Here is a 13,281-nt window from a genome sequence, read left to right as displayed (position 1 = left end):
CTAGGCATTTAACATTGATCATGGGGGTCTGCTATTCGGGATACCTGACGATCATCTGATCCCTGGCTTGCTGCCCGCGCAGCTGAGCCTAACATTCACTTTGGGGTCAGAACCTGAAGAGTAATAGAAGACATCGCTACCATTGAAATCACTTCTGTCTTTGACTAGCTCGGCTGCACCGAGAGCGGACCACAGGATCAGCTGATTACAGGAATCTTGAGGGGCAGATACCCGAGTGTAGGTCATCAATAGTAAATGCCTGGAAAACCCCTTTAGGCCTTGCACTTCCTGTCTCTACCTTCTAGATCCCGTCATATGGGAATCCCTATATGGCCTCCGGACCATACTTTAGTTTTAGACCTTTGGGTAGACTATGTAGATCTAGAATGTGAAACTTTTCAAAAATTTGCTCTTTTTTTTATTTTTCTTTCTAGAGTAACTAAGCAAATGAGGAACATGGGAAGCATCTGACGTCCTTCTGCCGGCCCCTGATGTTAATATGCAGTGACTACTGAACACAGAACGACACTGGATCTATAGACTCCTGTCCCAGGAACAACAGATGTTGAGTAATATTATCAACTCCCTAGAAGCCCTGGCTGGTAATCGATGGGATCATTTCCCTTGGCTGGCTGACCCGTATCACACATCTCTAGTAGTCTACAATGCCGGTTTCTATAATGGCCTCCAGCGGCATCACGTCCCTCTACTGGGAAGTGTTTCCTCCGATGCCCACCTGTCGGGTTTATTGCACACCAGTGTACGAAGATGGCCACTTGTATGTACTGGGAGGTTGTAGCAAAACGGGACTTCCTTTAGAGACAGTAGAAGTGTTGGATGTGGAGTCACAAACATGGACCGTGCTACCTTCATTGCCAACCCCCCGAGCCGGAGCAGCAGCAGTGACGGTGGGTAAACGGATTCTGGTGATTGGTGGTATGAATTATGAGCAGTGTCCATTGTCAACTGTAGAAATCTACAACAGCGATGAAGGGAAGTGGGAAAAAAAGGCTCCACTATGTCAGCCATCCATGGGGATCAGTGCCATTGAAAAAGGTGAGATACGTTATATCAATCACATCAGTTTGTCATAACATTTGGATGGGTGTGGGGGCAACTAACCCTATGCCAATTTGTTACACTGGGGTGAGCTGATTAAACAGGTTGGAAGTGATCCAAAAACAGCGCCACACTTGTCCATGGGCTGTCTCTAATATTGCAGCTCAACCTCATTTACTTGATTATGGATAAGCTGCAATACCAGACACAACCTGTGGATAAGAGTAGAGTTTTATCAGTCCTGGATATTCCCTTTTACAGTAGAAATGTGGCTACTGAGGTGTCTGGTAGTTATTCATCGCCCAATGAAATGACACTTAAGTTTGATCAAATTAAATATGCATATGTTTGGGGGAGGAGGGGAACATAGATTTTATTGACAGGTAGCTTAAACTAATACATATATATATACACCGGTACATGTGTGTGTACATAAAAAGTTCAGTCACTGTATGCATACATTACTTATCCTGTACTGATCCTGAGTTACATCCAGTATTATACTCCAGAGCTGCACTCACTATTCTACTGGTGGAGTCACTGTGTACATACATTACTTATCCTGTACTGATCCTGAGTTACATCCAGTATTATACTCTAGAGCTGCACTCACTATTCTGCTGGTGGAGTCACTGTGTACATACATTACTTATCCTGCAGTGATCCTGAGTTCCATCCGGTATTATACTCCAGAGCTGCACTCACTATTCTGCTGGTGAAGTCACTGTGTACATACATTACTTATCTTGTACTGATCCTGAGTTACATCATGTATTATACTCCAGAGCTGCACTCACTATTCTGCTGATGGAGTCACATTACATTACGTATACCTTGTATTCCGCAGTAGTGCCTCCATCAGGAGCTTGCGGTAATTGTGTACCTTGATCTGAACAGATGGCCAAAAGTCAGATCATATTTAGCGCAAATATTGTCCTTCTCGCCAACGTCTCCTTCTGTCTTTTTTCATCATCGGGATTCATTAATTCAGTCCCAAATGTCAACCGTCTAATTACCAATTTAAGCAATTGATCTTTAAAACACCTCGAGTAAAAAAGAATCATCCCAAATGCAGACTTCATTCCTGACTTCCGACGAGCGCTTAATAGCTGACACAATAACTAATTAAAACGTCTTGTAATAGCGGATGATTAATGATGAAGTTTTTGGACTGTCAGTCAGCGGAGATGCGGAGGAGAAGCTGAGCTCCTATGATAAAGTGTATACAAAAAATAAACAGGCCCGGATTGTTGCCCCGGTAACAGGTTGCCATGGAGCCACTCGCACACTTATTACACTGACCTGAGTATAATTAGTCGGATACCGTGTGTCTTATTAACCTTTCAAAGGGCTTCAGATAGGTCAGCTTCTTGACAGCTTTCGCTCGCTGCGAGCCCTGGGACAACGGCGTCATTTCTTCATATTATGTGGAAGGTATACTCAGTTTTTGCATTGGGAAACCGGGACGGATATGTGCAGATCTCTCATATGCTACATCATAAACATAGTGCCAACCTAATGCGGCTAATGTAGTCACGTCAAAAAATCGCGACCATCTGAAGCATTGCATTCTAATGAGTGGTTTTTAGGCGCGTACGCAGAGAGAAAAGCTTGGTCTTGCCCTATCCTTCGACCCGGATACGCTGGAGACTCCCATAGGAGCTGAAAAAGAAGGGAGGGGGTTTATCCGTGTACAACGCTCGGAAAAGAAGACAGCTGGCTCTACTTAACTATTAGAAGTCATTCCGAGGATTCCTGCCGTCCGAGGGATTTTCGCACTGCAGTGTATTTTTTTCGCCGTTATACCGCAGCCATTGTGATAATGGACTAGAAAACGCAAATTAGGAGCGTGACTTGATCGCGGCTCTTCTTCACTCGATTTTTGGCCGCGATCCGGCGAGTGTAAATGCGCATACGGTGTGAAAGAGGCCTGAGGCGCACAGCCGCATTGCGTACTTCAGTTCATGAGTATGCAGCGTACCGAAATATACCCACTGCAAATAATGCGTTGTATTTTCGTGCGAGTTTTGTGCGTCTTGCAATGCACACAACCTGCACGTTTTTCTTGCCCATGTGAATGCAGGTTTTAATTGCAGTTGACAACTGCAACACAAAATGCCACGGGTGAACGCAGCCCGAAGCAGATGACGCATTTTAGTTGGACTCTGTAAGGGTTAACAGGACTGTTTTACCGTTCACTTTCCGTTTTTTTCAGTCCATTGGGCTTTGAGGTTTGAATCTCTTCGCTTTGTATTTCTGTACATTCACGCACATTCATCTCTCGGCATTTGGCCTTTTTGATGTCAGCTAAGATATAAGACAGAAAATGATGGTTTTACTTCTGCGAGCAAAATGTCAGGATAAATTAGAGCAGCCTGGGTGACCAGACCAGTGGGAATCAGCAATCAGCTGCGTACACAAATATACTAGCACCTCAGCCCCAGCGCCTCTCGTGCCGCAGCCCTCCACGAGAAGAACGCCAACATCGACGGGCAGAACTAACATACTGTCTGCTGAAAATGTTATCAAAACAAATGACTAGGAAGGGATCAAATAACCCAAAGATATAGAGACAGGCAGATGGCACAAGCTAACGAATCTTCTAATTAGATGTTCTGCATTATCATTATTGGTAGGAGTCCACACAGATCTGACAGGGAAGAAGACACTGCAGTTTTCTATTCCTTAGCCGGAATAGAGAGCGGCTACAAGGAATATCTCTCACTCTGGAGGACCCATCCTGTCCTGCTTTACACAGACAACCCAGTGATTTGAATGGACACTGTGTAATGCTTCAGTTCCCCTGCGGAGGTGCTGCAGGGAAACTGAACACATACAGTACTACTTAAAGAGGTTTCCTAGGCAAAAGCTATTGATGACCTCTCCTCAGGATAGGTCATCAATAGTTAATCGCAGGAGACCTGCAACTCAGGATCCCTGGTGATCAGCTGATCAGTAGATTTTTTTTATTCCATTGTCTGTACATGACTTTGGGGACAGCCATCTTGCTTAAGCTGTAGTTAATGGCATTAAGGTAGGCACTTTACAGCAGTCTGCTGTGCCATAAACATAATGGACAGGTAGGGACTCATTGATTTCTATAGGAGAGTGTTGTAGGCATGCTCTCTGCCTTGTGCAGGGAGGGGGAGGAGGGGAGCTGTGACCATTGCCTTTTTAATAGTGAATTCTGTGTATAAGGCCTCATTCATATGAGTGTTTTTACGCTACTTAGTCACGTGAATACGTCAGCCGAAAATTGCGACCATTGGATTTCGATGCATTCATTCAATGCAAGCTATTAGAAGTCATTCCGCGCTGCTGCATATTTTTTTCGCGATACGCCTGTGTGAATGGACGAGGAAAGGCTAATTAAGCTCGGGACTCGATCACTGCTATTCTTCATTGGAGTGATTTTCGGTCACGATGCGGCCAGAGGGAAAATGCATACGCTCCTATGAATGAGCCCTAAAGGTGTTACGTTTCATTATAATCCTGCCTGTGATGATAATGAGACGACTACTGAGAAGTTTTCCCTACAAGAAGTGCCAGACTTATTAGGCTTAGTGCTCAGTGTGAGAACTGCAGGATTTTAGGAATTTTTTAAAACCTTTTTTAAAAAATCACCAAAAATTCTTTAAAAACATCCCTACTATGAATGGGGTGGAGATTGAGCATGCTTGTTGCCACTCTATTCTTATCTAGGTGAACGTCAGAAATTACTGACTACAAAAACTCGGCAATCTCTGGCACTTCCATTGAAATTAATGGAATGGCAGAGTGCAGGCGCAACCTCGGCTTCAGTCATATGGGGGTGCTTGGGATCCTCCTTCTCTGGATCAGGGGAGGTACCAGCAGTTGGACCCCAGCGAACATAAACTTTTCCCTATCCTGTGAAAAAGCGATAATTCTATAACTTGGTACAACCTTCACTTAGGTAAATCCTCGATTATTAAGGCTGGCTTCACACGGACGTATGTGTATTTGTCCACACATCAGCGCTTTTCTGTATGCGCATTGGCGTAGATTTTGCTTGTTTTTGCGTGCGAGGCATTATTATCTGCAAAAACATACGCACCGATGCTCCAGCCATTGAATTGGCTAATTAATCTAACTAGATTGACCCGCTGCTCGCTACGCGAACATAAAATGTTTGGAGGATGGTTGTAAATGTTTTAAGAACTATGGAGCCGAGGATTCGGCTTGAACTGTTCGCCGTCCATGGCTCGGTCTTCCACGTTTTCGGGACATGGCAACAGTCAAACTGGTAAGCACTTGGTATGAATGTCACTTCGCAACGCTTGACACTCCCTAGCGGCTGAATCACAACACCGGCACTAGACAAAACATAGGGACTTTGACCCTCACTGACCGGTCACTCAATGTATCAAACTCAAGTTTCATGATTTTATGGTGGTGGTGAGGATGTCACAAATCTAATGACACCAAAATCAGCCACCAAAGGTCACACAAAGGGGTCAAAGTGTGGAGCAAGAGAAAGCCTGTAGGCTTTTTCATATCAGAGTTCAAGATGTCTTCTTCAACTTCGTAATTCCACAGCATATCATGCATCTCCTGGTTTATTGCGCACGCATTTGCACATCCCCATTGACTTCTATGGGGACTTTTTGTATGCAACTGCACAGGAAAATTGAACATGCTGCCTTTTTTCTTGCGCGACTGAAATGCGCAGGAAAAATACGCGCATGCGAATGAACTCATTGAAATCAATAGGCTCTATTCACTGCGTATTGCACATGAAAATATGTCCACAAATGTAAAGGCCGAGTAAGCCCATCACTTGGGACCAGATATGCGCTCAGCACCTACTATGCAGGCCTCAAATACTAGGGTACGCCCGAGACCCACAATAGTGAAGTATTTGGACTACACAGACAAAGCCCTAATTTTGCGAAACTTCAAAAGCCGTAACAATTCGCTGGAGATCGAAGGACACAAAACTCTAATTTTTGCAGACTACTTGTCTGAAGTAAAGCACAAAAGAAAAGCTTTTCCCCCAATTTGCTCAGAACTTTATAAGAAACAACAGAAATTTGCCCTGCTGTACCCGGCAGTACGGACAGTATTCTGCCCTAACGGTGCCACCCTTATCTTCCATGATCTGGAAAAAGCAGAGCAGGAATTAAACTCGATGATACCCAAAGGATTGCAGAACAGATGTGGGGAATGCACCTCCCCAGCGATACACGACAGCAGGAACTGGCACGATGACTCTCCGGACCCCTCGGTCGCACCAAAGGAACAACGCTTGCAGTTCCTCCCCCGTAAGGCCCTACGGCAGGGTCATGAGTATGCGATACTACAGGAGAGACATTTGGGAGGAAAAGTAATTAAGAGAGACTGTTGTAGGATGTTTGATCTAAAAAACTGTTGAATACTTAATGTGGTTGCCTAACTTTCATATTTCATATCCCACATTTTAATGATTCAGGTTGTAATTCTCTGGAGCGGAGAAATATTGTTTGTAAGCCTAGAAATGGAGCTACTCTCTGTTTGATTCCATATCACGATCTACAAGGAAACAGAGCAAGAACTGATAATATAAAAACAGCTACGGTTGCAAATAAGCAACCCAAGTTAGATTTTGCTCCCAAACATTGCTTGCGAAGTGGAATTAAGGGAAGTCGACTCATGTGCTCTTCTTTTGGGCTTATGCTAGGCATTTTACCCCAAGGGACACTGCATCTTCTCCCCTGCTCCTTCCATCAGTTTAGTATTCGGTAAATTACTGAGGGTTGGAAGTAAGGGGAAGAGTAATTGGTTTACTGGATTTTAGTTGAATTTGAGTTTAAAGTTCAAAGGTTAAAAGTTAATATTGGGTTACCCGTGGGTGGGCCTTCAGGCAAACAGTTCTTACCAAACGTTAATCGAGAACCTAAACCATTTTGCAAATTATTTCCTGGAATGTCAAGGGTCTGACCCCAGAAACGGTCAGCGATACTTCTTCACTTAAAACGTCTTAAAGTGGATATAGCTTTATTCCAAGAAACTCACTTAACGGAGAAAGATTATTTCCATATGCATAGACTATGGGTGGGAGAGGTGTATGGTTCACCAGCAGTACAGTCAAAAGCAGGGGTGTTGATTCGCAATAGGAAAGGCTTAAATCTTGAAGTGCAAAACAGTGGTACGACTTAAAGGGGAGGATTTTGTTTTTACATGTCAAAATAGGAGCTGAGACCTTTAACATCTATAACATTTTACAGCCCTAACACAAATGCAAACAGTTCGGAACTTGCAGACAAACTATTGGCTGACACGGAGGCTCGCAAAGTGGTAGGAGGCAACTTTATTGTGGTAGTTAGAACGGTAGAAGACCGAAGTAGTCAGGTGGCTCAAGGCAACAATAATAGGTATCATGACTTCAATCTGCAGAGCTTTGTTCACTCTTCTGGTCTTAGGGATGTGTGGCGGAAGCTCAACCCAGAGGGACGAGAATTTACTCATTTTTCTCATGTGCATAATTTGTGGTCTAGAATTGACTACATATTTATGTCACCCCACTTGATGTCAAGAATAGCCAAAAATTTTATTGGAGACATGGTGATTTCAGACCATGCTCCGGTGTTGCTGGCCCTGTATGAGGAGCTCCGAGAGGTGAAGACTATGTATGGAGGTTCCCATTGTCTATATCAGAAGACGAGACTTTTTATGCATTACTAAAGGGATGGTGGCTCCAATACATGTCAGATAATGACATACATTCTAACAATCTCCAGCCGCTTTGGGGCGCAGCCAAGGCAGTCATTTGGGGTAAGATAATCGCCTATATGACTTCCTTAAAAATCAATATCAAAGACAAAATTAGTCAGCTTAGCGATCAATTACGAAACGCCTATTCCTGGTTTCAGCAGAAACCAAATAACCAACATAAGCAGATCTGGATAGCAGCAAAGGAATCTTACGAGTCCTGGTGGCATAAAAGAGAGCTACTGGCATATTCACGCAAGGAAGCAAAATTATTAAAATTTGGCAACAAGGCAGGCAAAATTATGGCTAATTTAGCACCAGCGCCCTTTCAGAGATCTAATATTGCGAGCTTGATAGACTCTTCGGGAAAACTACAATCGCACCCCAAAAAAATTAATAATATATTCTTTGAGTTCTACTCAAAACTTTACTCACAATCACAATTGAAAACAAACACACGGGACGACAGATTTTCAGACATATCCTGTCCCACAATGACAGACGAACAACGTACAATACTAAACTCCCCAATTTCTCAACTGGAAATTAAAGACAATGTCAAAGGGTTAGGGAATAATAAAGCTCCGGGACCGGATGGACATACGGGTGAATTCTTCAAAATATTAAAAGACCAGACTGCTCCAATTTTTGAATCTTTATTCAACAGATATATGCGAGATGGCCCTATTTCGCCTGACATGAATGTAGCATACATTAAGCTGTTGCCCAAACCTAGAAAAGATCCAACTGATTCAAAATCTTACAGACCAATTTCTCTAATTAACACCAATTTAAAACTGGTGGTCAAGATTATGGCAGATCGCCTAGCCAACATCATTCCCCATATGATTTCTCTAATGCAAACGGGGTTTACAAAAGGATGCTCTGTCATTAGAAATATACAGAAGATTTTAACAATCCTCGATGACATTAAGTTGCACCCTATGGCCCACGCCTCTCCGGCCCTCCTCAAAATAGATGCCGAAAAGGCATTTGATAATGTCTCATGGCCATGACTGAGGGAATCAATAGATGAGATGGGTTTCACGGGCCCCTTTTGTTCCTATTTATGTAAACTCTACTCCTCCCCTCAGGCGCAAATTAATACTCCAGGTTTTCTCTCTCTAAGATTTCCTCTACAGACAGGCACTAGGCAAGGATTCCCCTTATCCACACTTTTATTCAACCTGGCAATCGTACTGTTAGCTTGATTGATAGAAAAAAACACAGAGATCGAAAGCATAAAGGTCCGGGATAAAACAGTTAAAACCAGGCTATTCACTGAAGATATTTTACTAGTGCTCACCCAACCAAAATCCGATTTGCCGCGGGACTTTGTCTTATTGGAGGCTTTCGGGAAACTATCAGGTTTTAAGGTAAAAGCCACCAAATGTGAAATACTGGACATTTCTCCCCGGAGTAAAATTACAGATGAAGACCTTGAAAGCTACCCTGTTAGCATAGCCAAAAACTGTATTAAATACAGTTTGAAGTGCAGTTGTTTGACCCATGGAGCCTAAATACCCTCATACATACAAGCTATACAAATCTCCCTGTCAAATGCAAACATTCTGTCACGGCAAAAGACACCATAGCGGCCTGGTAAATTACTCGGATTGTCGTTTTAAAATTTCCAAACATATGGAATTATGGAGTCACCCAGAATTTAAGGAGGGGAGGGAAACAAAATGTTCGAAACGTGGCAACAGAGAGGGATTATGACAGTCCATGACCTTTTCCACCCTGAGATCCCCAGGTATAAGACCTTTGGGGAACCGAGTGGGGAATACAATTGACCCGCATCTCATTTTCTACCATTCGCTCAAGTGCGGAATTTTCAATGGGAAAGACTAGTTGATGTATCAAAAGAAACAATACTTAGCCCGATTTGAGGCTTTGGTTAAAAACATCCAATCTCAAGTTTGTATACCAGACTTAGAGAGGCGTGAATGGGGGAAAATGGCTTTAGACTATTCAAAAGAATGGGCATGAGATTTACAGGATCCAGATCTACCTGAGGGAATAATTAAGAGTTGGAACTCTGTGGGGCAAGCGGTATCGAACAAACGATGGTGAGAAATATATTTCAAGCTAATTAATGGGGCAATAAATGGGTTTGACAAACCTCAGAGCCCTAACGGCCCAGATAAACTACAAGATTGCCCCAGATGCTCCCTAACGAACTCTGATTTTCTACACAGTATTTGGCAGTGTCCAAAAATTAAAAAACACTGGGACGGGGTCTATAAACTGATATAAGATATGGGAGTGTGGGGGAAGGGGGGGCAGACCCTACAACTGACTCCACAAATCTTCGCTGGAGGATACACTGGTTACTGGTTATGTTTTATTTCTGTTTAATAACAAGTTTTGGGAGTTTAGGGGAGATGGGGTCAAGGGAGAAAATAAAAAATGGAAGATATATATGTGGGACAGACACTATACTGTACACAGAAACTACCAAGATGACAAGTAATGATTACTACTGAAGGCGGAAACGCTTCGGTAACAGAAATGTGTGTTATATGATCAGACACTTGCGTAACAATTACAGCCTACTCATGTATATTTTACTTGAAATGCCAATAAAAAAGTTAAAAAAAATATGTCCACCTGAAGCCAATCTCAATGTTGCCTTAAATCATGGCAGCATCTACTACAGGTAAAATCAATTGTGTGGCAATTTACACTTAATGCATGGTCATGTGCGGATGTTTCCATACCGTGCCTTATGCTTGGAAGGCTTTTAAGTAGGGGGTTAAGTGCCATCAAGCTGCATGGGCTCAGCTGGAATCGTTATGAGAATTTCATTATCTGCAGCGCTGATGACAACGCAAGTCCCGCCAACTACACTATACTTGGCACGAAGTCAAGTATTTTAATTTAACGCTGGGAAATAAGCTCAGCTGCGGCCTTCTGGGTCCTGTACTATGGGGATCTGCAGTTAGCTGGATGTAGTGGGTTATATATTTTAGGCCCAGATCAGCGGTGTATATAAAGGGGAAGGATGGGGGGGGGGGTTACCAAAATGAGGTCGGTTTCCTCTACTACATTCCCCCCATTACAGAGCAGTAAGCCCTTTAGCTTGTTCTTAAAGGGGTTGTGGCAAATTCTAAAGTTATTCCCTATCCAAAGGATAGGACATAACCTTTTGATTGGTGGGGTCTGAGTGCTGGCACCCCCCACTGATCTCGAGAAGGCATGCTGACTATCCATTAACATCAATAATAGCCCAGGAGAGTACTGAGTATGAGCACTTTCCACAATCTCCTGTGCTGGCATTGAAGTTAATAGAGCAGTGTCGCGCCTGTGTGACCTCCACTCTATTCACTTGGGGATCAACCAGTCCCCCATTCTCAGGATCACTGGGGGTCCCAGCGGTTGGACTGCCGCTGATCATAAAGTCATCCACTATCCAGTGGATAAGGGATAGCTTTATATTTTTACACAACAATAAAGGGTTTTACCACCAAAGATATTTATCCGCTATCCACAGAATAGTGGATACATGTCTGATCATTGGAGGTCCAACTGCTAGAAAACTTAGCGATCGCTGAGAAAGACAGCTCCATTTAAGTGAAGTGATGGTGCGCATGCTTGACCAGCATTCCGTTCACTTCTATGGGACAGGTGGAGATCAATGCACTCAGCAATCACCCTGCTTCCTGTAGAAGTGAAGGGAGTGGTGATCACGCATGCACACCAAAGCTCTATTCATATTGGGCATTCGGAGAGACCATTCTCAAGATCACTGAGGGTATCAGATCCCTAGTGATCAAACATTTATCCCCTGTCCTTTGGATAAGAGATAAATGTCCTTGATGGTTAAACCCCTTTAAGTTATGAACATGGGATAGAGGACACTAAGACCTTTTATCACGAGTGCTGGTGTCAGGCAGATTCTAGAAAGGACCTCATTTTTATGTTTGTTATGGAGTTTCTAGTCTTTACGTTCGTTACTGCTTCACAACTCACAGGCACCAGTGCAAAATTTGTGGCCAGGCTCCCCACCTACCTTGGGACATTTACAACTCTCAGACACCAAACTCTGCACACATCATAGCTTTACCACTAAAAGACATCTCATGCACATTACTAGTTATAAAGCTAACTAATTAACTTACAGTGGCAGGTCTTCTGAATTAGCTTTTGGTGGAGATCTAGGGACATCGTTGAGGTTGCCACTTCGGATAATCCATATCATTTAGAAGGTTCCCCCAATCATAGTGTTCTCACAGTTTCTGCTGCTGGGACCCTCAGCAATCATATGTAATCTTTATGGGAGTCTAGCAGTAACTTTATACTCAATTCATCTGCAGCACCCCCGCAGGTGGAGTGGAGTATTAGACAGTTCCTATTGAAATCAAAATCCTGTCTGTGTAATGCATGGATATGCCGGGTGCTCTAGAGAGATATTCTCTTTGTACTGTAGTTGCTCTCTGCTCTAGATAACAGATGAGAGTCCCAAAGGAGAGAGGAGCACAAAAAATTCCCCAGTAGTATACTTGAAAATGGGTTTTCTACACCTGACCCCCTTTGGCCCTTTGTAACTTTTTCTTATGTAATGCCACAGCTGATAAGAAGATGTTCTTCGTTTACCATCCCCTGCAGGTTTTCTGAATTTGCTTTGGGGTGAACAATCCATTTTATTTGCCCAATAATGAGCTTCTCATCGGTTGCCTTGTTGCTGGGACCCCTAGCAGTCATCTGCAAATTTTATTAGAGTCTGGCAATAACTATCTGTTTCCCAACAGCACTCCCACAGGGCAAAAGTAGTATTACACAATTCCTATTAAGATTTTTAGCCAGTCTTTGGATAAATTTATATGCTTAGTCCTCCAGGGAGAGAGATTCTCTTTTAAGTTGCTCTAAATAGTAGATGAGAGTCCCAAATGGGAGCCACACACAAAATTCCGTAATAGAGTAGTTGAAAAGTCTTTTTCTAAATCTAACACCCCTTTGGAGCCTATCTTATGTAACACTGCAGCTGATAATATGTACCCTATCCACTTTCCCCTGCAGGTTTTCTTAATTTGCTCTGGCTGGAGACCTAGAGACATTATTACGGCCCTTAGTTAAGGGGGTTACCTGCTTCAGACAAGCCATTTTATGTAGAAGGATCCACCCATAAGGTTCTCACAAATTTTGCTTCTGGGACCCCCAGCAATCATATGTAATGTTTGTGGGAGCCTGACTGTAACTATTCATTTCCCCTGCAGCACCCCCGCAGGTATAGTGCAGTATTATACAGTTCCTATTGAAATTAATAACCTGTCTGTGTAATGCATGGATATGCCGAGTGCTCTAGAAAGAGATTCTCTTTGTACTGTGGCTGCTCTCGATAACAGATTTGGGTCCCAAAGGAGAGAGGAGCACAAATAATTCCCTAATAGGGTAGCTGAAAATGAATTTTCTAAATCAACCACCCTTTTGGGACTCTTTGCGGGAGACTGGCAGTAACCATTCTGTTCCCCTGCAGCTCCCCCACATGGGAAGTGGAGTATTACACAATTC

At 43.2% G+C, this 13,281-nt stretch overlaps 1 protein-coding gene across 2 annotated transcripts in view; it reads left to right on the top strand.

Moving 5' to 3' along the window:
• The window catches only part of KLHDC8B (kelch domain containing 8B), a 123,645-nt gene that overhangs the window by 33,125 nt on the left and 77,239 nt on the right, over positions 1-13,281 (top strand). For both annotated transcript variants that reach the window (XM_066596763.1, XM_066596764.1), the window contains exon 2: positions 435-1,056. In XM_066596763.1, the coding sequence (XP_066452860.1) occupies positions 666-1,056 (391 nt within the window). In that variant the 5' untranslated portion in view covers positions 435-665. The remainder of the gene's footprint in view (positions 1-434; positions 1,057-13,281) is intronic.

Source organism: Eleutherodactylus coqui, chromosome 3 (assembly GCF_035609145.1).
Source record: "Eleutherodactylus coqui strain aEleCoq1 chromosome 3, aEleCoq1.hap1, whole genome shotgun sequence".
NCBI lineage: Eukaryota > Metazoa > Chordata > Amphibia > Anura > Eleutherodactylidae > Eleutherodactylus > Eleutherodactylus coqui.
Note: the sequence above shows the minus strand (reverse complement) of the source record. Positions and strands in the feature narration are given on the sequence as shown.